General features: G+C 68.7%; 2 protein-coding genes across 7 annotated transcripts; both read right to left on the bottom strand.

Moving 5' to 3' along the window:
* Window positions 1-26: 26 nt before the first annotated feature.
* SRPK3 (SRSF protein kinase 3) lies at window positions 27-4,853 on the bottom strand. Of its 2 annotated transcripts, XM_036120466.2 has the most exons (15): window positions 4,717-4,853; window positions 4,504-4,634; window positions 4,195-4,303; window positions 3,974-4,061; window positions 3,687-3,774; window positions 3,183-3,289; window positions 2,936-3,101; window positions 2,807-2,832; window positions 1,968-2,097; window positions 1,641-1,886; window positions 1,423-1,523; window positions 939-1,046; window positions 800-869; window positions 627-719; window positions 27-486 (listed from the first exon to the last, which is right to left on the bottom strand). In XM_036120466.2, exons 1-15 carry the CDS (start codon window positions 4,839-4,841, stop codon window positions 302-304), a joined length of 1,773 nt encoding a protein of 590 aa, XP_035976359.2. In that variant the 5' UTR covers window positions 4,842-4,853; the 3' UTR covers window positions 27-301. The 2 variants fall into 2 exon arrangements, with proteins under 2 accessions (XP_035976359.2, XP_035976358.2); XM_036120465.2 differs by having other exon boundaries at window positions 627-869.
* A 1,538-nt stretch (window positions 4,854-6,391) lies between these two features.
* Window positions 6,392-19,088, bottom strand: PLXNB3 (plexin B3). Of its 5 annotated transcripts, none has more exons than XM_078064235.1 (34): window positions 18,028-19,088; window positions 17,386-17,565; window positions 16,613-16,741; window positions 16,430-16,530; window positions 15,829-15,958; window positions 15,508-15,664; window positions 15,304-15,412; window positions 15,110-15,224; window positions 14,871-14,996; window positions 14,681-14,797; window positions 14,307-14,400; window positions 14,054-14,223; window positions 13,701-13,852; window positions 13,301-13,406; window positions 12,649-12,779; window positions 12,216-12,392; window positions 11,912-12,107; window positions 11,541-11,780; window positions 11,294-11,455; window positions 11,059-11,210; window positions 10,831-10,931; window positions 10,528-10,751; window positions 10,212-10,390; window positions 9,846-9,912; window positions 9,323-9,650; window positions 9,042-9,145; window positions 8,865-8,958; window positions 8,374-8,552; window positions 8,054-8,214; window positions 7,715-7,862; window positions 7,444-7,529; window positions 7,300-7,375; window positions 7,108-7,182; window positions 6,392-6,817 (listed from the first exon to the last, which is right to left on the bottom strand). In XM_078064235.1, exons 1-34 carry the CDS (start codon window positions 19,057-19,059, stop codon window positions 6,713-6,715), a joined length of 5,703 nt encoding a protein of 1,900 aa, XP_077920361.1. In that variant the 5' UTR covers window positions 19,060-19,088; the 3' UTR covers window positions 6,392-6,712. The 5 variants fall into 5 exon arrangements, with proteins under 5 accessions (XP_077920361.1, XP_077920359.1, XP_077920362.1 ...); XM_078064233.1 differs by having other exon boundaries at window positions 13,301-13,427; XM_078064236.1 differs by having other exon boundaries at window positions 7,444-7,508; window positions 18,028-19,087.
* Between the last annotated feature and the right edge of the window lie 333 nt (window positions 19,089-19,421).

Below are 19,421 nucleotides of genomic sequence, written 5' to 3' on the forward strand. Positions count from 1 at the left end.
GTGCGCTTCTGTCACTCCAGGATGCCAACGTTTCAGTTCACACTTTATTAAGAAAAGAAATACGCACACTTCCCACTCAGGGCATGTTGTGAGGGTTGGGGGCAGAACGAATTCTAAACGGTGGGCCTGGCTCCAGCATCTCTCTGCCCTGCCACGGGCTGTGAGGAAGCTGGCACCCAGTAGGGGGGAGGAGGGCAGCTCGTGCCGGGTGGCAGGAGGCGTCCCGCTTTCCCTGAAGGCACTGGGAGGGGCTTGAGGGTGAGCCAGGCTGGCCTCAAGCTGCACAAAGTGCCCGTGGGGCCTAGGGGTTGAGCCAAGGGTGCTGGAGGCAGTCGGCCGCGCTGGCCCGCTTTTCCGGGATGTATTCCATCATGGGCAGCAGGAAGGCGCTGAACTGCGTGGCCTGCTCCAGGGGCCACTCGTACTTCTCCATGAGCACCTCGTACAGGCCCCAGTGCTTGAGGTTGTGGATGTGCCGCAGCTCTCCTGGGGGCGGGTCACGGGCCGTGTGTTAGGCCCTGCCAGGAAGGCCTCTGGCTCTGGGAGGCAGTGCTCCCCCTGCTTTGGAACCTGTGGTCCCTGCCCTACCGTCTACATCCAGGCGAACTGAGCCTGTTCGGCCCTACCTCTCCGGTTGAAGAACTCTCGGGAATAGCGGCCTGAGAGGGCGAAGGCTGGGGGGATGTCTCCCAGAAGCTCCACAATGTGGGCGATGTGGTCTGTGGACAGAGAGGAGGCTGGGAGGCGGCTGGGCATCCGGGAGGCCCCGAGGCTGAGCCCAGGGCCGGCCTTCCCCTACCCTCGTCGCGACTGTAGTCTTCTCCAGAGTGAGGCTCGAATAGGTAGTCGCCGGTGGCCAGCTCGAAGGCCTGGAAGGGGGGAGAGGGTGAGGCTGCCAGCCGGCGGGCCGGCCCGAGGCTGGAGCAGCTGGGGCGTACCATGCACGCTGTGCTCCAGATGTCGGCCGGGGGCCCGTACTCCGCTCCGATCAGCACTTCCACGGCCCGGTACTGGCGAGTCTGGATGTCCTCGGTGAAGTGCTTGTGCTGGAGGCAAGGGGAGCCCTGGGGAGGAGCTGGGGCCACAGCTGGCCCGCCCCCACCGGCCCCCACCATCTCCCACCTCCTCTGGGCCATGTACCCAAGGAGCTCAGTGGGGTTCGCTCTGAGCCTCAGGGTCCCCAGAGGTCCCGAGAGGGACCGGCCTCTTCCCAGTGGTCCCCGCCCCTTGCAATGGGGTCCAGTTCCGCTGACTGGATGGGACCGATGCTGGTCTGGGCTCAGTCCTGGGTCTGCGTCATGAGGCAGACCCTGGGGTCTGGTCGAGTGGCACTGCAGGCCCCCATCGGGCTCCTCCGGAGCGGGCCTGCGGCCCTGCCCTCACAGCAGGGTGCCCAGCTCTGCTCTCCAGGCCAGCTCATACCACCCAGCAGGCGTTGCCCAGGTCTGCGATCTTGATCTTGATCTTGTCTGCATTTTGGGGCTCCAGGGGGTTCACCAGGAGGTTCGAGGCACCAAACGGTGCTGGAGAAGGAAGAGGTTGGGGAGAGACTGAGCTGGCCGGGCCCCACCCCCCAGCCCCGTCTGCCAGCTCCCCGCCACCCTCCCACCAAGCCCTCCCGCAGGCGCTGCCCGACTTACTGCTGGGGGACAGGAGGCCCCCGGTCTCCCGCTGGTTGGAGGAGCCTGAGAGGATGGAGCATGAGGCCGGAGAGAAGAGGGAGCCCGAGAAGCCTGAGGTCTGGGAGCCTGGGCTGAGGCTGCGCTCGCCCGCGCCCGCGGCCGCCGGGGAGGAGGAGGCGGGGGAGGGGCCGGCCCTGGCCCCCCCGGGGTGGCAGCCGGAAGAGGAGGTGGAGCCGCTGCCCCCCTCTAGCCTCGAGCCAGCGTCTGGGGAGATGGGCAGAGGGGGTGTGTGAGCAGTCAGCCCCGGTGGCCTGCGCTTGCCGGGCGCGCGCTCCGGCCCCTCACCCTCGGCCTGGGCCGCCGCCTCCATGGCCTCCAGCCTCTGCAGGTCCCGCAGCCGCTCCTCCAGCAGCCGCTTCTGTTGCTTCCGTTTGCGCCGCATCTTCTTCCTCTTGTTTTTCGACAGCTTACCGGTCTGCCATCAGAGCCAGGGTCAGCCCCGGGTTCGCGTCGCCCACCCCCTGACCAGCCCAAGCCTCTACCTGCGGCCTGCGCGCCTCACGGGGGCCAAGGCCAACGGGCCCCAGGGCTACTTTGTTGTTTTTTTTTTAAAGATTTTATTTATTTGACAGAGAGAGACACAGCGAGAGAGGGAACACAAGCAGGGGGAGTGGGAGAGGGAGAAGCAGGCTTCCCGCCGAGCAGGGAGCCCGATGCGGGGCTCGATCCCAGGACCCTGGGACCATGACCCGAGCCCCGAGCCAAAAGCATATGCTCCACCTACGGAGCCGCCCAGGCACTGCCCCCCCACCCCGGGCTACTTTGGATGAGTAAACGTGGTGCCCCCCACTCCAGCCCACCCCTTGGCACTAGCCCTTCACCTGCCTCCTGCCTCCCTCCCCCGCTACGCTCCCCAAAGCTCGAGTTTGGGGAGGAGCTGATGGGCTTGCCTCTGGCTGGGCGCTGGCCTCCCCTCCTGGCCCTAGATGCAGTGTCCTTCCACTGAGGCAGCCACCAAGGGCATTTTAGGGCATGTGACCCACCCTGTGTATCACCTTCATCCCGGGGGGTGGGGAGGCAGGGGGGCAGGGAGGTGGGGAGGGGGCGGGACCAGAGAGGCCGAGGAGGGAGCTCTGAGGAGATGGGGAGATGAGGCCCAGGAAAAGAGGGGCACCCCAACTTACCAAGACCTCCTGGGGGGCAGTGCTGACTGGGGGGGCAGGTGGGGCATTGGGGGGAGAGAAAGGAGCAGAGACTCAGGCAGGGGCTGAGGCCCACAGGCCCCACCCTGGACCCACACAGGCTCTTGCTACCTGTGGAGCGGGATGGGGGTGGTGCCCCTGACTGCTGCCACTCTGTGGCCTCGGTGGCCAGGCGCCTGATGTAGGCGTCACCCACACACAGCAGGATGTTCTCGGGCTTGATGTCTGTGTGGATGATCTTGCACTTGGTGTGGAGGTAGTCCAGGCCGTGCAGCACCTGCGGAGAGCCACCCCTGCACTCGAGCGGCCCTGTGCAGGCTGCCTCCCACCCTGCTCACGCAGAGCACGGGACGCTCACCTGCCTCACGATGCTCTTCACGCAGGGCACGGGCAGGCCCTGGTAGTTGGACTTGATGATCCACTTGAGGAGCTGGTGGCCCAGGACCTCCAGCACCATGCACACGTCTGGGGCTCGGAGTGAAGGGCGGCCAGCAGACACACAGCTGGGGCGCAGGCGCCACCCACCCGAGGCTCCGGTGTCACTATAGTGTCCCTGTCCCTCTCCCGTGTGCCAGTTGGGATGGTGACCTTCTGTGCTTATCCCTGAGACAGGGCACCGCCACAGAGGCGGCCCCTGCCATGTGGGGGGTAAGCCAGCAATGCCCATGGGTAACCAGTGTCAGCCTGGTCATCCACCCCCCTCCCCCCGCCACATAGACACAAACCCCCAAAGCGGTGGGCTAGTGTGTAGACTAGTGTCCCTGGGAGGGTAAGCCCCCGTCGTGCAGATCAGCAGACTGAGGCCCTAGCAGCTGGGACGGCAGCTGTTGCCACATGGCTCGGCTCATCGTGGGAAGGATACGGACTCCATTCACCCCTGAGATCCTGAAGTCATCGATGAGCTGGACAATGGTCTCTCTCTTGGGGTCACTGGGGTCACTGTCTCGGACCTGGAGCAAAGGGGCCACGAAGGGCTCCAACCCGCCCCGCACCAGCTGCTCCCGTCGGCACCCCCGGGGCACCTCTGGCCCTCCTCTCCCCCTCCCTGGCCTGCTCCTGCAGGTCCTCCGGGGCTCAGCCAGCTGGAGCCCGCCCCTGCGGGAACCCCGCCCTGCCCGGGAGCCGGGAGCCGGGAGGGAGGCGCCTCACACATTTCAGGAGCTTGATCTCATCCACGGCGGTCTCCGTGTAATGCCCCGCGCTCTTCACCACTTTCAGGGCCACGAAGCGCTTGCGCCTGCAACACGAAGGCCTGCATCGGCTGCCGCCCGGCCCGACCCATGGGGGCGTCGTGGTGGCCCCCCCCAAGCCCAGGGCTAGGCTCCTAGCTGACCCCGGGCCCTGGGTGGGGGGCTGGCGGGGGCACTTACTGGATGTCCCAGCAGAGCCAGACGGTGGAGAAGTGGCCCCAGCCCAGCTTGCGCACCACGTGGTACCGCCCATTGAACAGGTCGCCGATCTTCACGGGGTAGTAGCCGCCTGGCGAAGGGAGCCCAGAGGGCACGGTGAGCGGCGCGGTGGGCGGTGTTGCCTGCCTGGGTGTCCCCCCCCTCCCCGCAGAGCCCAGCCCCGCCGGCCCCAGGGCCCACGTGGGCCGGCCGCAGCACCCTCCTCCTCCCCTGCCACCCCTGTGTCCCTCGGCCGCCACCTGGCCGCCCACGCCTGAGGCCAGGCCTCACCCTTGCAGTAGTCCTTGGGGTCCTCCTGCTCCTCGTCATCGGAGCCCAGCAGCCCCTGCAGCATCCGCGGCGCGGGCGCGGCGGGGGCGAGTTCGGAGCCCGAGGACTCGGGCCCGCAGGAGGCCTGCGAGCTGCGGGGGGGGGGGGGAGCGGGCAGTGAGCGGCCGCGGCGCCGGGCACCCCCCCCACCCGGGCGCCCAGGCCGAGCCCTACCTGCTGCTGCTGCCGCTGTCCCCGCCGCCGCCGCCACCCGCGCTGGCGCTCATCCCGGCCGCGCGGCCCGCAGCTCCCGCGCCCCAGGCGGCTGCTCCTGTGGGGCCCGGCTGCGGCCCGCGCATTTATAGCCTCGGCCGCTGATCTCACCCGCCTTTATAAATAGCCTCCCAGCTGCTCGGCTGTGGGCAAGGTATGCGGCGGGGAGGAGGCGGTGCGGCCACGGTGGCCCAGGAGAGCCTGGCCCCCAGGACCAGCCGCCCCCCCCGCCCCCGCCCCACGGCTGGCATAGGGGGCCACGGTGGGGACGTGGCGCGACCCAGCCTCCACCCTAAGTCCCTGCACCAAGGGGGACCCGCACACGGTCCCACGGGGGGCCCTAGGACCAAGGGGGACACCCACGAGAGGATGCAGCAACCCAGTCCCTCGGCTCAGCCCCCATGCCCCAGGGGTGGCAGAGGGGGCCCACTGAGTGGGGACGTGTCAGCGACCTGCTTCCCGGGCTGAGTCCCCACACTCCAGAGCTGGAGTCAGCTGAGGGGGGCAGTGGACAGCCTGGTCTTCATGTTGAGCCCCTCCCCGCCCCCCCACCGCACATGCCCTACTGTACCAGTGACACTCTTGGAACATTCCCTGGCTTCCTGCTTGGCCCTTGTGGTAGCCTTTCCAAAGGTGACACTTCCCATTCCCGTGGGTACCCCATTCTCCGCCCCTTCTCAGCCGGGTTCCCACTTCTCTTGAGGCTCATTGACCCCTTAGGCTGGAGCTCTCCTCTCTCTGAACATGGTGTCTGTCACTGGGGATTCTGGCTGAATGAGTCAGGGGCATGAGCTGAAGGCAACTGGGTCCTCCCCCCGGAGGGGCCCGGACAGTGTCGAATCCTGGGAACCTGCCCGCTCAGGACTCGAGCGCTGACACCGTGTGGCCTCCCTCCCAGCTCCTTGTGGGAAGCACAGGGAACCATCCACCCTGGCCCTGTCCTCAGGGGTCCTCCTCTAGCTCTAACAGGCAGGCTGGTGACAGAGGGACTTCCGGGTCGGGCAGAGCCCTCTGGGGCCTGGGACTTTGGGGCCGCATCCAGGGGACCAGAAAGAGTCGACTCCCCCAGAAAGGGGTGGGTGGTGCAGAGCCTGGCTGGGTGAGGCCTACAGCTGGATGGACGGGAGACCTCTTTGGCCACAGAGTGGCTGGGTGTGGGAGGGAGGCGGGAAGGCCTTGGGCAGCTTAGGGTCCTACCCGGAGCCCGTGGGCACTAGTGTGTGTGGGCACTAGTGTGAGATTCCCGCGGAGGCTGAGGGGCACTTTTGCTCTTTAGAAAGATCACTCTGGCTGCGACCAGGAGGGAATGGAGGGGGACGTGTGTGGAGCTGGGAGTCCAGCTGGGGACTATCGGGGAGTCCGAAAGAAGCAGAGGGGGCTCGGCAGTGACTGTGGTTAGCCCAAGATGGGAGACACTTGGTCCTGTTGTCCCTGGGCCAGGAAAGAATTGGTAGGGAAGGGTGGGCATAGATGGGGGCGGGTGGGCCAGGGGAGGCGAGGGGAGAGAGAGCATGGCCTGGGGGTGCCTGATGATCCCTCTTCCTCAGGCACAAGTCACAGCCATGGGGCCAAGGGGAGGGCCAAGCAAGGGAGCACTGAGTAGACTCGCAGGGAAAGGCAGGGGCTGGGATTGGACTTTTTCTGAAAAGATGTTTTTCTATTTTATTTCCAGATGTGATTCTCCAGCAAGCAAATAAATACAGTGGGGGAGGTGAGGAGAAGAGGTGAGGACTACTATAAATTAGAAGGAAGCCCAGGTAGGGGAACAGCAGGGCGAAGGGCCGGTGGCTGGGAGGTGGCGGGGAGCCCCCTGGTGGGCACAACCCCCTTCCGCTCTCCGCCCGCCGGCCCCTCCTCAGTTGCTGGCTCCATCCAGGGGTCCTAAGGCACTGCGGTGGGAGGGCCTGCTTGATCCTCTCCAGGCTGGCGGGCCTTGGGCATCCGCGGGGGCCCAAGCTCACAGGTCAGTCACCTTGTTCTCCACCAGGGCTGCTACCTGCTGCAGACGGCAGGCCAGCTGCATCTTCTGACCCACAGGGTCCTCCTCCAGGGCGCTGATGATCTGCCAGAGCAGAGGAGGGCGCCTCGCTTGAGGCCTCTGCCCTCTGCCCATTAGCCCAGGGCCCCCCAGCCCTGAGTCCATCTCAGCAGCGGCTTGGGGATCCGGCAGAGGCCGCCCCAGGCCTCCCTGAGGCATCTGCACAGAAGTCACGCCTCTTCCCCAACCCGGGCCCTTCCTCCCCTCTGCCCAGATTGGCCTAGACACCTCCTTCCATCCCCAGGGAGATTCCTGGGGCCTCCCTCTGGGCTCTGGGGGCGTACCCCTCCCCCCTGGAGAACCCTGGGCCTCACCTGGTCATAATACCTGTGGATGTGGTTGTAGAGTTCTTGCAGAGCTTCCAGGCAGTGGGGAGCAGAGGTGTAGTTCTGGGGACCACACATGGAGGGGTGAGGCTCCAGCCTGGACCTTAAACCCCAACCCTCCCCCCTCCCCCCTGCACCCACCCAAAGGTGGAGGGGTGTGCCCCCTGCACCATGCCTCACCCCGGAGAGCTCGGCCAGAGCTGAGTTCATCTCCTGATAGCTGGCGGGAGAGCTCTGGCGGATGTCGGAGTAGTATCTGGCAGAGGGAGACACAGTTAGGGCCGGGCGGCCACCACCCCCCAGCCCTGATGCCCCAACACCTACCTCTCCACCATCTGCTTGTAGCGAGGGATCTCCCGGGCATAGAGCAGTTTGTTCACTGGGGAATCCTGCTCCGGGTAGGAGTGGGCCTGAGCGGGGAGGCGGGGGGGGGGTGCGGCAGGGGGGAGCTCCGGCCCTGTCACCCTGAATGCACCCCCAGTGCCCCCTCGCCCCAGCCTCCTGGCCCCCACTATGCGCCACCCCTCCCAGCCCCACTCAGGGCTCCCTGCTGAGCCCCCACGGCTTCCCCGGAGCCCTCGTCCTCACCCCTTACCCTGCCCACTTTATGCTCGGAGACAGTACAGGCGTCGATGAAGGTCTGGGCAATGACGGCGAGGATGGCGTCCACGTTGTCCGACACCCGCACGTCAAAGATGAGCCGTGGGTTCTTCAGAGCGTTCACCCAGAACCGCAACAGCAGGCTGGGGACACAGAGCAGCCGTGGGCACCGTCGGCCCGGGCCCCACACCTGAGTTCCACAGGGAGCTGTCTTGCGGGTCCGTGTCAGGAATGCAGGGTGGATGCCACCAAGCTTGGATGCGTGGGCCATGCCCTTACCCCTCTGCCACTCCACGTCCCGTCTGCATGGGCTGGGGGCTGGCGGGCGACGTACCTGTTCGTCTTCCAGATGTGCAAGGTCTCCGGGTCCTCGATGCCATGCTTCTCGGCCAGCTCGTCCAGGAAGTCAAACAGGTACTTGACGGCAATGGGCACGGGCCTGTTCACGCTGAGAATGGCCTGGAAGGTGTCATCCACGAACTTCTGCAGCGTGCCCTGCAAGGCGGGGGTGGGGTGGGGTGGGGGGGTCTGTGTGGGAGGCAGGTGTGGGCCAGGGCCGTGCTGCGGCGGGGGGGTCAGGCCACCTCTCTAGCTCTCAGGACCACGCCCTCCCCCACGGCTCAGTCAGGGGCCCAGCCCCCCAGCCACACCGACCTTCATGGAGAGCAGGCGGGTGAGGTAGATCTCCGGAATCGCCTTGGCCCGCGCCCGCTCGCGCTCCCGCTCCCTCAGGCTGCCGCGCCGCGCCTTCGCTCCCTCCGGCTCGTCCGAGGCTTTCACCAGGTGCCAGAGGCGGACCCCACCCTCCTCAGCATCCTCCAGCATGGGAATGTCTGACGGCCCAGAAGTCTGGCCTCAGTCCTCCGCCCCAGTCCCCTATCCCACACCGCTGGCTGGGGACACCTGGCCGCGGGGCAGGGTGGCGGGCGCCGAGGAAGGCAGGGGCAAAGAGCTCAGCCCAACCCCCCATGGTCCCAGAGCTCCCCAACCAGGACGAGCTGCTGGCCTCGTCCGCCCCAGGTCCTTGGCCCAGCCTAGAGGTTGGGCTCGCCCCCTGGCAAGGTGTGGGGGACACCCAGGTGAGGCAGACGGCGTGCCCGGGACTCCTGCCTGCCCACTTCCAGCTCTGGGGCCAGAGGACTCACTCTCCCCCAAGGGGCAGTTCTGGGCCAGGCTCTGGGAGACGGCACCTCCGTTGTGCAGCTGGGGGATGAGCCCCACGGTGGCTCCATCCGGGACCTGGCGGGACGGTGAGTGGAGGCTGGGCTCGTTCCCTGGCCGACTCGGGGGGGCCCGCCCCCCAGCCCCTGTCTGCCTGGCACCTTGTAGTGCTGTAGGGTGTTGAGTCGCTTCCAGTGGTTCTGGGTCACCGAGGTCAGGTCCTCATCTGACAGGGTTAGGTGGCCAGCAAGGCCCGAGCGCCACTCTGGGGGCACCCAGTGAAGCCCATTAGCCTGCAGCCTGTTCCCCGAGTCTGCACCGGCCGTGCATTCAAGGTGACAAGGTCGGAGCCCCCCCACCCCCAACCACGTGGAGCGGCGCAGGGCTGAGCGTCTCCGGGTGGGGACAGCCCCGTGCAGGGACGGGTGGTTGGTTCTCTCACCGAGATCTAGGGCGTGCACCGAGGGCCTCTGGGAGAAGGGGGTGCCCTTGTAGACTTGGTCCAACACCTTCTCTTTGACCTGGGTGATCGTGTCTGTGTCGAGCACCCGCGCGGGCACGCGCTGCGCAGCGCTGCTCCCCGCCGCCCCGCCGGCCCTGGGGCCCAGCAGCACCATCAGCGTCAGGGGCCGGAACTCCACGTCCTCCCGAAGCAGGCGGCTGTCGTTCAGGGTCCGTTTTGCCTTGCCGGTCACGGCGTCCACGGGGCCCTTGTCCACCTGGTACTGAATGGCCCGGAGGAGCACGTACAGCGGCTCCCCAGCCACCTCCTGCGCGAGGGGACAGGCAGGGGCGGTCAGCTGCGCGGAGGGAGGATGAGAACAGCCGGCGTCGGCCTCACCCCCAGCCCTGCCCGATCCCACGCCTCATGCCCCGGCGGGAATGGGGGCCCGGGTCGGTGAGGCCCCAGGCAGCAGCCCTGAAATGAGGCCAGGGGAGAAGGCGTCAGCCAGGGTGCCCCTCACCTTCAGAAAGGCATAGAGACAGACGGACAGCCAGTTGGTCAGCAGCTTCTCCACCATGGTCTCCGTCCTGCGGGGAGCAGGCCCCCGGTCAGAGAGCTGGTGCTGCAGGGACCCCGCCCCCCGGCCCCAGGCTGAGCTGGGCAAACAAGGGAAGGCAGAGCTTTTCCACCTGTCAGCCCTTCGTGCCCACGTCCCTGGGAAGGAGGCCCGTCCGCTTCCCTCCCGGTGGCTTCTGTCCTAGCCCACCTCCTGGGCGTTCCTGGCCCTGCCCACCCCAGGACCGGGCGGGGGTGGGGGAGGGTGGGGTGCGGCTCAGCGGGGAGCCACCACCCCTGCTTCCGGGCCCATGGTCCGGCCCCAGCCGACCTGCGCAGCATGAGCTTGGGGTTCTTGTGCACGTAATGGGCGGCCAGGTCACTCAGCAGTGTCCTCAGGATGTCGGTCAGGTACTCGAGCTTGCCGTGCAGTGCCAGGGACAGCAGAGAAGCCACGTGGCAGCGGTCCCGCTGGGAGAAGCCGGGCTGCTCCTCCAGGGTGTGGATGAGCTGGGGGCAGGGGCGCTAGCGCTCAGGGGCGTCCCACACATCGTCCCACCTTCGTGCCCGTACCTGCTGCCCGGCCCGGCCTGCGCCCAGCCCCCCTTCCATGCCCCTCGAGGCCCGCCCACCCGCACAGCTCTCACTGTGAGGAGGAAGAGCTTGCTGTTGAGCAGGTTGGAGAGCTGCGTGAGGCCCTGGCGCACGGGGCCACGGCGGCCCTCCTCCCCAGGCCCTTCGAGTGCTGGCTGCCGCGGGCAGCCCCCATGCCCTGGGAAGAAGACGCGCTCGGCGTAGGTGTGGTAGTCCAGGAAGGGGATCCCACTGGCCTCCAGGTCGCTGCTGAGGTCGGTCATCTCGGTCATCAGGTCTGCAGGCCAGGAGCCACTGACGTGTGGGCTCAGGCCCAGGTGGGCCCTCTGTGCCCCTCCCCACTGCCCTCTCCCCACCTGTGAACTCCTTGCGGCACTGGTCGCCCACGCCAACCTCCAGGTTCTCCAACTGCACCAGAACCTTCTGATAGTCCCGCAGGGCCTGCTTGCTCTTGTGCCTGCAGCCCCGGGGAGCCGGTGTGAGCCACAGGCCCGCGCCTGCCAGGGCCCCGGGCCACCCAGCTCTTCCGAACGCGCAGTGGGAAGTGTGCGCAGGCGCGTGCGTGACGGGGAGGAGCCTCGCACCTGTACATGAGGGTGAGGAGGAGCACGGCGGCCATCAGCACGGCAGCGCCCATGCCCAGGCCCAGCTGGGCCTCCACGGGGAAGGCAGGCAGAGCGGGCTCAGTCTCGTACTGGACGGGGCCCAGGGCCAGGCGCACGTTGCCCATCTGAACCTGACGGGGGGCGGCCAGGGTTCCTGAGCGCGGGCCTTCAGGGCCCTGGCCGCCAGCCCCCGTGCGCCCGGAGCCCGCCTCACCACAAACTGCGGCAGGGTAGCGGAGCCGTTGGCGGGCTGCGGGGCCCGGGCCGGCGGCTCACAGTACAGGTGGGTGAGCGTGAGCGTCTTCACCAGGCACTCGCCATCGCCGATGTGCACGCGCACTTCCTCCTTGCTGATGCCCAGGTTGAGGCCCTGGCCCTGGGGGAGAGAGCAGGGGCCTGAGCCGGGGCGCCCGGCCCACGCCCGCGGTCCCTGCACAGAGCCGGCCCGCGGGACCCCTCACCTCCACGTCCAGGACGTTGCCAGGCTTGAGGCGGTAGGGGCGGGTGGGCTCCTCGCGGCTGAGGGGGGCCAGACGGGGGTTGGGCTGGTACAGGAAGTCCTGGCCCCCGCTGGCGCTGGCGAAGTCCACGTGCACGCCGTCCAGGCTGAAGAAGACCCGCCGGGGGTGCGCCCCGTCGGGCACAGCGGGGCTGTGACACAGGAGGAGGCTGGACGAGTTGACAGAACAGACGGTGGAGCACTGCGAGGGACAAGGAGGGGTGAGCTGGGCCTTCCCGGCTCGCTCCCAGGGGGCAAAGCGGCTCCCCCCACCACCCCCCTCCCGGCCCACTGGGCAAGAGCAGCCCTGCCACCTGCCGGCGGGGTGCTCACCTGCAGCAAGCCCCCCTCGAGCCGGATACAAGCCCGGGGGGCCGCGGCAGGGGCCCCACAGCTCCTCCTCGGGGTCGGGTCCTGGGGCTGGGCCCCTGCCGCCTGCAGCTCTGCCGTGGCCTCCAGCCACACAGACAGCAGGGGCCGCTCGGCCACGTCCAGGCCCGTGCCCCTGACGCGGATCAGCCGCCCGCCCCTGTGTCAGGACACTAGTTAGCGGCGGGTGGGGGGTGGCGGGCGGCCCCGGGCCAGCCCCACGTCCCCGGCCGGAGCCGAGGCCGCGTGCCGCGGACTAGGTCCTCACCCCCGGAAGCTGACGCTGGGCTCCGCCGCCGCGAGCTGCGGGTTGGCAGTGTACTGGAAGGGGCTGGTGGGCAGCGTGCGCTGGGCGTGGCCGAAGACCACTCGAACCACAGCTTCTCCTGGGCTGGCCTGGGACATGGTGTGGCACACAATGGCCTCAGGACACACCGGCTCCCGGCTGCGGGGTGGGGACGGGTCTGGCATCTTGGGCTCGAGCCTGGGCCTGGCTACCTCACCAGAGACCCACGCTGCCTCCCTCAACGAGGGCAGAGACCATTAGGGGTGGGCACAGTGCCCATTGCTCTTGGACTTTGACGGGGGCCTTAGGGAGCCCTGAGTCCACTGCCCCCACGTACACAAGGAGGTGGCGAGGCCCCCAGGGGATAGCCCCAGCGGACGGCCAGCAGCTCGGGCCCGGGAGGAGAGGTACTCACATAGGACAGGGCTGTCCACCCACGAAGGCCCTGACGCTGCCTCCTGTCTGGAGGTGCTGCCCGTGGATAGTGAGCCGGGTACCCCCTGCCTGGGGGCCCCACCGGGGACTCAGGCTCAGCAGGATGGGGTCCTGAGGGACAGAGCAGGCTGGGGCAGCCACGGCGGCCTGGCCTGACACTTGCTCACGTAGGCCCCAGTCCCCAGGCGCTGCGGCTTTATCACGCGGGCCACAGCTGACCGCACCCTCCTCCCGGAAGCCTCCCAGCTGCCCTCGGCCCCCCGAGGGGGCTCTTCTTTCCTCACCGTGCCTCTGCCCCTCGGGACGGCCTCCTCCTCCACCACGGCTTACACCTCCCAGCTCCCCCAAGCCCTACGTCCAGAGATCCAATCGCCAACCTGGGGCTTCCTGGCTTCAGCTAGCGCCTGGAGGCGTCCCTGCTCTCCCTCAGGCCCCCCCCCCCCCCCCCGCCTGCTGCTCTGGCTGCCGGTCCTCCACTTGGTGGCGAGGATGATCACTCTGATCCCATGGTTTTCCTCCTGGACATGTGGCAGCTAGCCCTAGGCCAACTTCAAAATCCTCACCTAGGTTTCCCTCCTGCCCCTCCCTCCTACTATCCCCTGCATGGGGACCACCCTGGGGTGGGCGCTGACCTGGTAGGTGAAATGCTGGGTTGAGATGCCCGGTGGCCGATTCTTAATGGCCACTTGGATTGGCCCTGTGGTGCCGTTAGGAGCGGGGGATGTCACACACACAATCCTGGGGATGGAGGCCCAGGAGCTGCTCAGGGCTCCCGTGGACCAGACGCATCTTTAGCGGGAGCCGTGGGCCACCCGCCAGCCACTGCCCAGAACCTCCCCCCCGCCCCCCCTGCCGCCACCCCTCTCACTGCCTGCTCCCCTCTCTCTCCCTCCCCTGGCTCGTCTTCCTTTGGCGCTTCTGACCTGGGCCCGCGTTTCTTGGCTGCAAGCCCCCCTTCTCTCTGGGTAGCCGCTCTCCGAGGGCTTCCCCGGGAGGGCGTCCCTCAGCCCCCCGGCAGCTCGGATGCCTCACCGGGCAGAGGTGCGGTAGAGAGAGGGCTCAGGGCTGCAGGGGCGGCCGGCCACCTTCACGGCATCTTGTACCTCGGCAAGGTCCCGGCCCAGGTTGGAGCCCCAGATGGTGAGGGCCAAGCCGCCCTCGGGGGGCCCAGTCAGCGGCTCGATCTGCAGCAGGGAAGGGTGGTGATGGAGTCTCCCAAACCCACATCCCCTCGGCAATGGGGGTACCCAACCAGCCGACCGGCCTGAGGCGGGACAGAGCTGCTAGGGCTTGGGGGCTGGTCTGACCCAGCTGAGGTTAGGACAGTGGGGGCGGGCGGGGGGGGTAGGGCAGGTGGGGAAGAGGTGGGAGGGCTGGGGGCTCACTGTGTCGATGCTGGGAGTGGGACACAGCAGCTCCACGGCCCCGGGGGGGCACAGAGGACCGTAGCGACAGGTAGGCCGGCCGTGGCTGCACCACACGCAGCCCAGGCTCCCATTAGCTGCCTGGCAGCGGCTGCAGTCGGGGCGGCCCACGGCGCAGTCGTACAGGGTCACTAGGGAAGGTCAGGCAGGGCGTTGAGGCACCTCCCCTCTGCCACATGCCCTGTCCTACCTGCCCTGCCGCCCACAAGCTCACCACGGAGAGTATGGGCGTTGTCCAGCCGCTGACTCTTGCCCCGGGTGACGTAGATGGGCACCGGGAGCTCCCGCTGGGCCGTGGAGGGGCGGAACTGTAGGCGGAGGCTGGGGTCAGGCCGGGCCGACTCTGGACAGCCCTGATCCCTGTCTCCTCCAGGACACTCCTCCCAGAATGGGTGCCTTTGTTCAGTGCCCACGTCTCCCACCAGACTGCAAGCCTAGGGCACAGGCTGGGGGTGCCATGTTCCTGCTGCATGCCTGACGACAGGACGCTGATGGCTTAGGACAGTCGGGGAGCCGAGGGGTGTGGGGGGCGTCTGAGGGCTGCGGGAAGCATCTGGTGGCAGGTGAGGCTGAGGGACGGCCGCACACCTGCTGGGCTTGGCAGTAGATGAGGCCCACGTCCCCGGCCGTCTCTTCCAGAGAGGCCGGCAGCCTTCGAAGTTCTCCGGGCAGCTCCAGCCAGCAGTGGTAGGAGGCGGGCAGGCTCTGGGAGTGGACAGTGTCAGGACCCCGGACGCAGTCAGCGCCCCGCCCCCCCCCATCCCCGTCCCCTGCTCACTCCGAAATGCTGGAGGTTCCGCACACGCAGGGCCAGACGGCTCTCCCAGCCCACCGGCACCAGGAGGGGACCTGCCAGGCCCTCCACCCGGGGACAAGCCCCTGGGCCACGCACCTGGACATCCACCTGGGGAAAGGAGCCCCTTTAGCCCTTCAGAAGTTGAGGGGCCTGGGCAGGGCCCAGCGTGGGGTGGGTGTGCGGCGGCAGGGGGGGCGGGGGCGGGGGCGGGGCCCACCCACCTCCTGGGCACTGTAGATGGTACCCTCGCCCTCTGGGCAGTGCTCCCCGGACACACAGCGGCTGCTCTGGGGGCACCAGTGGCACGGCCACAGGCTGCCCACACAAGCGCGGCACCTGGAGGGGCAGGGGGCTGCTCAGGCTGGGCACCATCGGGGGTGGCCACCCCTACCCAGCAGCCAGGCCCAGCACTCACGGGGCAGCCACCTCCAAGGCCTGGACAGCACTGCAGTCATAGAAGGAGAAGTTGGTGGCAGCTACAGCCACGTCCTCAAACATCAGAGCCAGGGGCAAGGTGATGTGGTCTGGGAGGGGGTGGTGGTGGCAGGGTGGGTCACGGGCCTCCTGCCCCTCCGGCTCCTGCCCCGGCCCCCAGCCCCCTGCCCCAGGGGCCCCTCACCTGTGCCTGGAGGGTTAAGTGGCAGCTGGTCTTGGGGAGGGGTGACACAGGCTATGTGGGGACCTTCCACGTGAGCCAAGCTGTCATAGTCCCCAAAGGCACAATGGAAGTATTCATCCACGGCCAGGGTGGGCAGCCGGGGGACAGACAAGGTGACCTGGGACACATGCAAGGAAAACAGAGCAGGCAGGGGCTTCTCGGTAGGGGGGGAGCGGTGCCTCTCACCGAAGGAGATGGAGCTCGGGCCGAGCACGGTGGGAGCAGAGGACGGGGGGCAGCCGATGGGCGGCCCCCACAGGCAGGCAGGGGCAGGCGGCTTACCTGGCCCTGCTCCTGGCGGGGACGCTGGGCCGGCAGCAAGCTCTGCACGTGCGGGCAGTGGCTGTCCTCATAGCTCCACAGCCACTGGTTGGCCTGGGCGGCCCGCCCACATTGGCCCTTGCGGGTGCACCTGCGGGGCAGGGGCCCGCTGGGTCACCACGTGGGCCCCGGGCTCCCCAGGTGATGGGTGGCAAGAGGGCTGGGAGGATGGCCCAGCCGGAGCGCGTGAGCGGAGGGGGGGACGGAAAGGGACCGTGCTCAAGCCGAAGGGGCCAAGCAGATAGGGCTCCGCGGCCGATGTGCGGGCTTTGGCCTTGACCGTGCTGCAGAGGGGAGGGTTGCCATAAGGGGTTCCTGGAGCTGAAGTGGGCCGGGGAACACCTGGGAGAGGCGACAGAGGCCTGCCTGGGGGTGGGGCTGGGAAATGAGAAGAGAGCAGCTTGCGCCGCGAGGGGCAGGATGGAGGGCCTCCACGGTGGCCCCGCACCTCCACCTCAGGAAGCCGAGCTGGCCTCCTGGCAGGCCTAGGGCTGCTTCCAGGGGCGCCCTCCCTGCACACGCCACCTGTTGGCCCAAGTCTGGGCGCAGGCCCTGTGCTCACCTGCCCTGCAGGACGCACCAGCCACACAGTGGGTCCCGGGCCTGAAGGCAGCTGGTACAGTCAGGGAACTGGGGGCAGGCTGCCACGGGTACCCGGTCCACCTGGATGGGCAGCGAGGGACAGAGGTAGTGGGTGCAAGGACTCGGGCCCTGTGTGCCCCCCACCCCCGGGGACAAGCCTCACCTGCTGGGCAGTCAGGACATAGAGGTGGCTGCCGCTGCCGTCCACCAGCAGGTCTGGGCTGATGGCCGAGCCCAGAGGCCCCACTTGCTGGGAGTGGTACACCTGGCCTTGGGAGCCATTCAGAAAGACCTGGAGGGACGACAAGGCTGCTCTCAAGATGGCCACAGGCCGACCGTTCAGGGCATGTGCCCTCCTCTTGGTTGGGGCTACCAGGGAGCATCCTGTCCCCACAGAGCCAGCTCTCCTTCCTGCTGGACCAGGGAGGCCAGGCCGTGCCACGGAGGGTGGGCAGGCCCCTGGGCCTCCTGCTCTGCTCACCTCACCTCCCCCATTCGCCATCACCCAGCCACTCTGGGGAAGGGCCTTGGTGCCAGGGGCAGGACGGCAGCTGCAGGAGGTAAACAGGTCAGGAGGAGGCCAGACTTTGCCTCAGAGAGCCTCCTGGGGCCAGGCTGGCTCTGGGGACCATGCACTGCCCACCCCTACCCCACGGCATCCCGCCCTGTCCACCTTGACCGTCGGCTTCCGCCATGGGCTGGAGAAACTGGGGCTGCCCAGGAGCCTCCCGGGCAGTCATCCTAACTCATGCCACTAGGAGCCCCCAGGAGGTGGCCCCCGGCCAGCCTCCCGTGTGCAGCAGGCCTTGCAACCTGCCAGCGAGCCACGGAAGGTACCTGGGGCGTCCCCGAGCCGCGGCAGGGCAGGGCCTCAGCCCAGCAGGGTAGAGGCCTTGGTGTCAGGGGTCCGGGACCAGGGCAGCCCCCTCAGCTCACCTTATGCAGCTGACCCTGGGTGTCCCCCAGGAAGGCGATCGTGTGCCCGTCTGCCTGGAGGCCTGCCACGGCGCTGATGGGCTGCCCGAGCTGCAGCACAGGCTTGGCCTCCAGGGGCCGGCGGCCGGCAATGGGGCTGGGGGTGTGCTCATCGCCGCAGGGGTACGACTCCGGGGAGTCCTGCGCGGCCCGGGAGGGGAGAATCAATCCCGGCAAGAGGCGGGAGGTGCCTTCCCGGGGCCCAGAGGGAGTCAAGGCTGCAGGGCAGGGCCGGGGAGCCCTGGGGGGCCCCAGGGCAGAGCGGTCGGGGGCCCCCCCAGCCCCATGGCGGGACAAGCTGACACTTCAGAGGAAGAAAGACCAAAAGAAGCGGGCCGAGAGCCACGAGGAGCTGGGCCCCTCCTTGACATCCCCTAGGCAGGAGGGCATGGGCGACTGCCGCGCCACAGCGCCCAGCCGCCCACAGCCGGGGACTAACATGTTGGCAGTCCCTGCCTCGGCCTGAGAGACAGTGCGGAGGGCCGGGGCCGGAGAGGCAGGCCAGGCCAGCGGAGGCCGAGAGAGAGAGAGAGAGAGAGAGAGAGAGAGAGAGAGCGCGGCGAGCCGGCAGGAGCCAAGCCCAGGGTGAGAGGGGCCACTCACGGCGGGCAGGGCGACGCAGCGGGACGTGACTCCGTACTCCACGGTGGCTTCCTCCAGGCCGCTGGGGCCCCGGCCGCCCGCCGTGTAGCACAGGCGCCGGGCGTGCTCCATGCTGCCGTCCAGCTCGGCCACGGGGAAGGCACACAGCGCCGGCCGGGCCCCGCCGGGGCCTGCGGCGAAGGCCGCCAGCAGCGTGCTGGGCGTGAGGAAGGCAGCCTGGACGAGGCCCTGGCCCCGGCAGGTGAGGGGCACCTCCACGTAGGAGTAAAGGTTGGCGTCCCCCAGACAGACGCGGGCCACGTACGAGCGGTACTCGGCCTGCGCCCGGGCCCCGCGGCGGCGGAAGACGAAGTAGGCCGAGCGGGCGTTGGCGAAGGCCCCCACGTAGCTGTTGTTGTAGTCGGAGAAGTCGCCCACCACGAGGCGGCCCAGGCCCTCGCTGGAGAAGGGCTGCGGCCCGGCCAGCTGGCGCACGCTCAGGGGCGGCACCCCGCCCGACAGCTTGCCCGCCAGGCCCCTGGCCACCAGCAGGAGGTCCCGGCCCGGCGCCTGCACCACCAGGCCCACCGTGGCGACCCCTGGGGCATTGGCGGCCACGAACTGCCCGTCCCCGGGGTCCTCGGCCTGGTACAGCACCCGCGCCACGTCCTCGAGGCCGCGCTTCTCGCACACGCCCTGGCGCGCCTGCCCGCAGGCCACGAGCTCCCGGGCCCGGCCGCTCACCAGCAGCAGCTGGTTGGTGTTGTCGGTGAGCCGGGCCTGCGGGCAATCGGCCGGGTCGCGGAAGGGCACGCAGTCGGGACTGTCGAAGACCGGGCCGGTGACGGCCACCGCCTCGAGCTGCAGCTCGGGGCTGAGCTGGAAGAGGCGGTTCACCGCCCCGACGTAGAGCGTGCCGCGGCCCGGCGCCAGCGCCAAGTGGTTGAAGGTGGTGTTGGGGGCGGAGAAGCGACGGGCCCGAGTCAGGGGCAGCGGCAGGTACAGCAGCAGCACGGGCAGGAGGCGGGGGCCGAAGGGGCGCCGGGCAGCCATCACGGGCACCTGCGGGGGGCGGGGGGGCAGAGCCAATGAGGCCCGCACGCGTCAGGGCGGGGACAGGCCCCAGGGAAGAGGGGGTGGAGAGAGAGCACCGGAGGGAGGGGAGGAGGGAGGGAGGGGGGAGGGGAGGAGGGAGGGGAGGAGGGAAGGAGGGGGGAGGAGGGAGGGAGGGAGGGAAGGAGGGGGGGAGGGAGGGAGGGAGGGAGGGAAGGAGGGGGGAGGAGGGAGGGAGGGAGGGAAGGAGGGGGGAGGAGGGAGGAGGGAGGGAAGGAGGGGGGGAGGAGGGAGGGAGGGAAGGAGGGAGGGGAGGAGGGAGGAGGGAGGGAGGAGGGAGGGAGGGAGGGAGGGAGGGGAGG

The sequence above is a fragment of the Halichoerus grypus genome, chromosome X, assembly GCF_964656455.1.
Source record: "Halichoerus grypus chromosome X, mHalGry1.hap1.1, whole genome shotgun sequence".
NCBI lineage: Eukaryota > Metazoa > Chordata > Mammalia > Carnivora > Phocidae > Halichoerus > Halichoerus grypus.

Excerpts from the sequence above, each read along its gene's own strand:
- SRPK3 (XM_036120465.2), bottom strand. The coding sequence starts at position 4,841 with ATGCGCGGGCCGCAGCCGGGCCCCACAGGAGCAGCCGCCTGGGGCGCG. Across the intron at positions 1,524-1,640 it reads GGGCCTCCTGTCCCCCAGCA|CACCGTTTGGTGCCTCGAAC; the intron begins GTAAGTCGGGCA and ends TTCCTTCTCCAG. Across the intron at positions 487-626 it reads AGAGTTCTTCAACCGGAGAG|GAGAGCTGCGGCACATCCAC; the intron begins GTAGGGCCGAAC and ends ACCCGCCCCCAG.
- PLXNB3 (XM_078064233.1), bottom strand. The coding sequence starts at position 19,059 with ATGGCTGCCCGGCGCCCCTTCGGCCCCCGCCTCCTGCCCGTGCTGCTG. Across the intron at positions 15,225-15,303 it reads GCCTTGGAGGTGGCTGCCCC|GTGCCGCGCTTGTGTGGGCA; the intron begins GTGAGTGCTGGG and ends CTGCCCCTCCAG. Across the intron at positions 10,752-10,830 it reads GTGCCGCAAGGAGTTCACAG|ACCTGATGACCGAGATGACC; the intron begins GTGGGGAGAGGG and ends CCTGGCCTGCAG.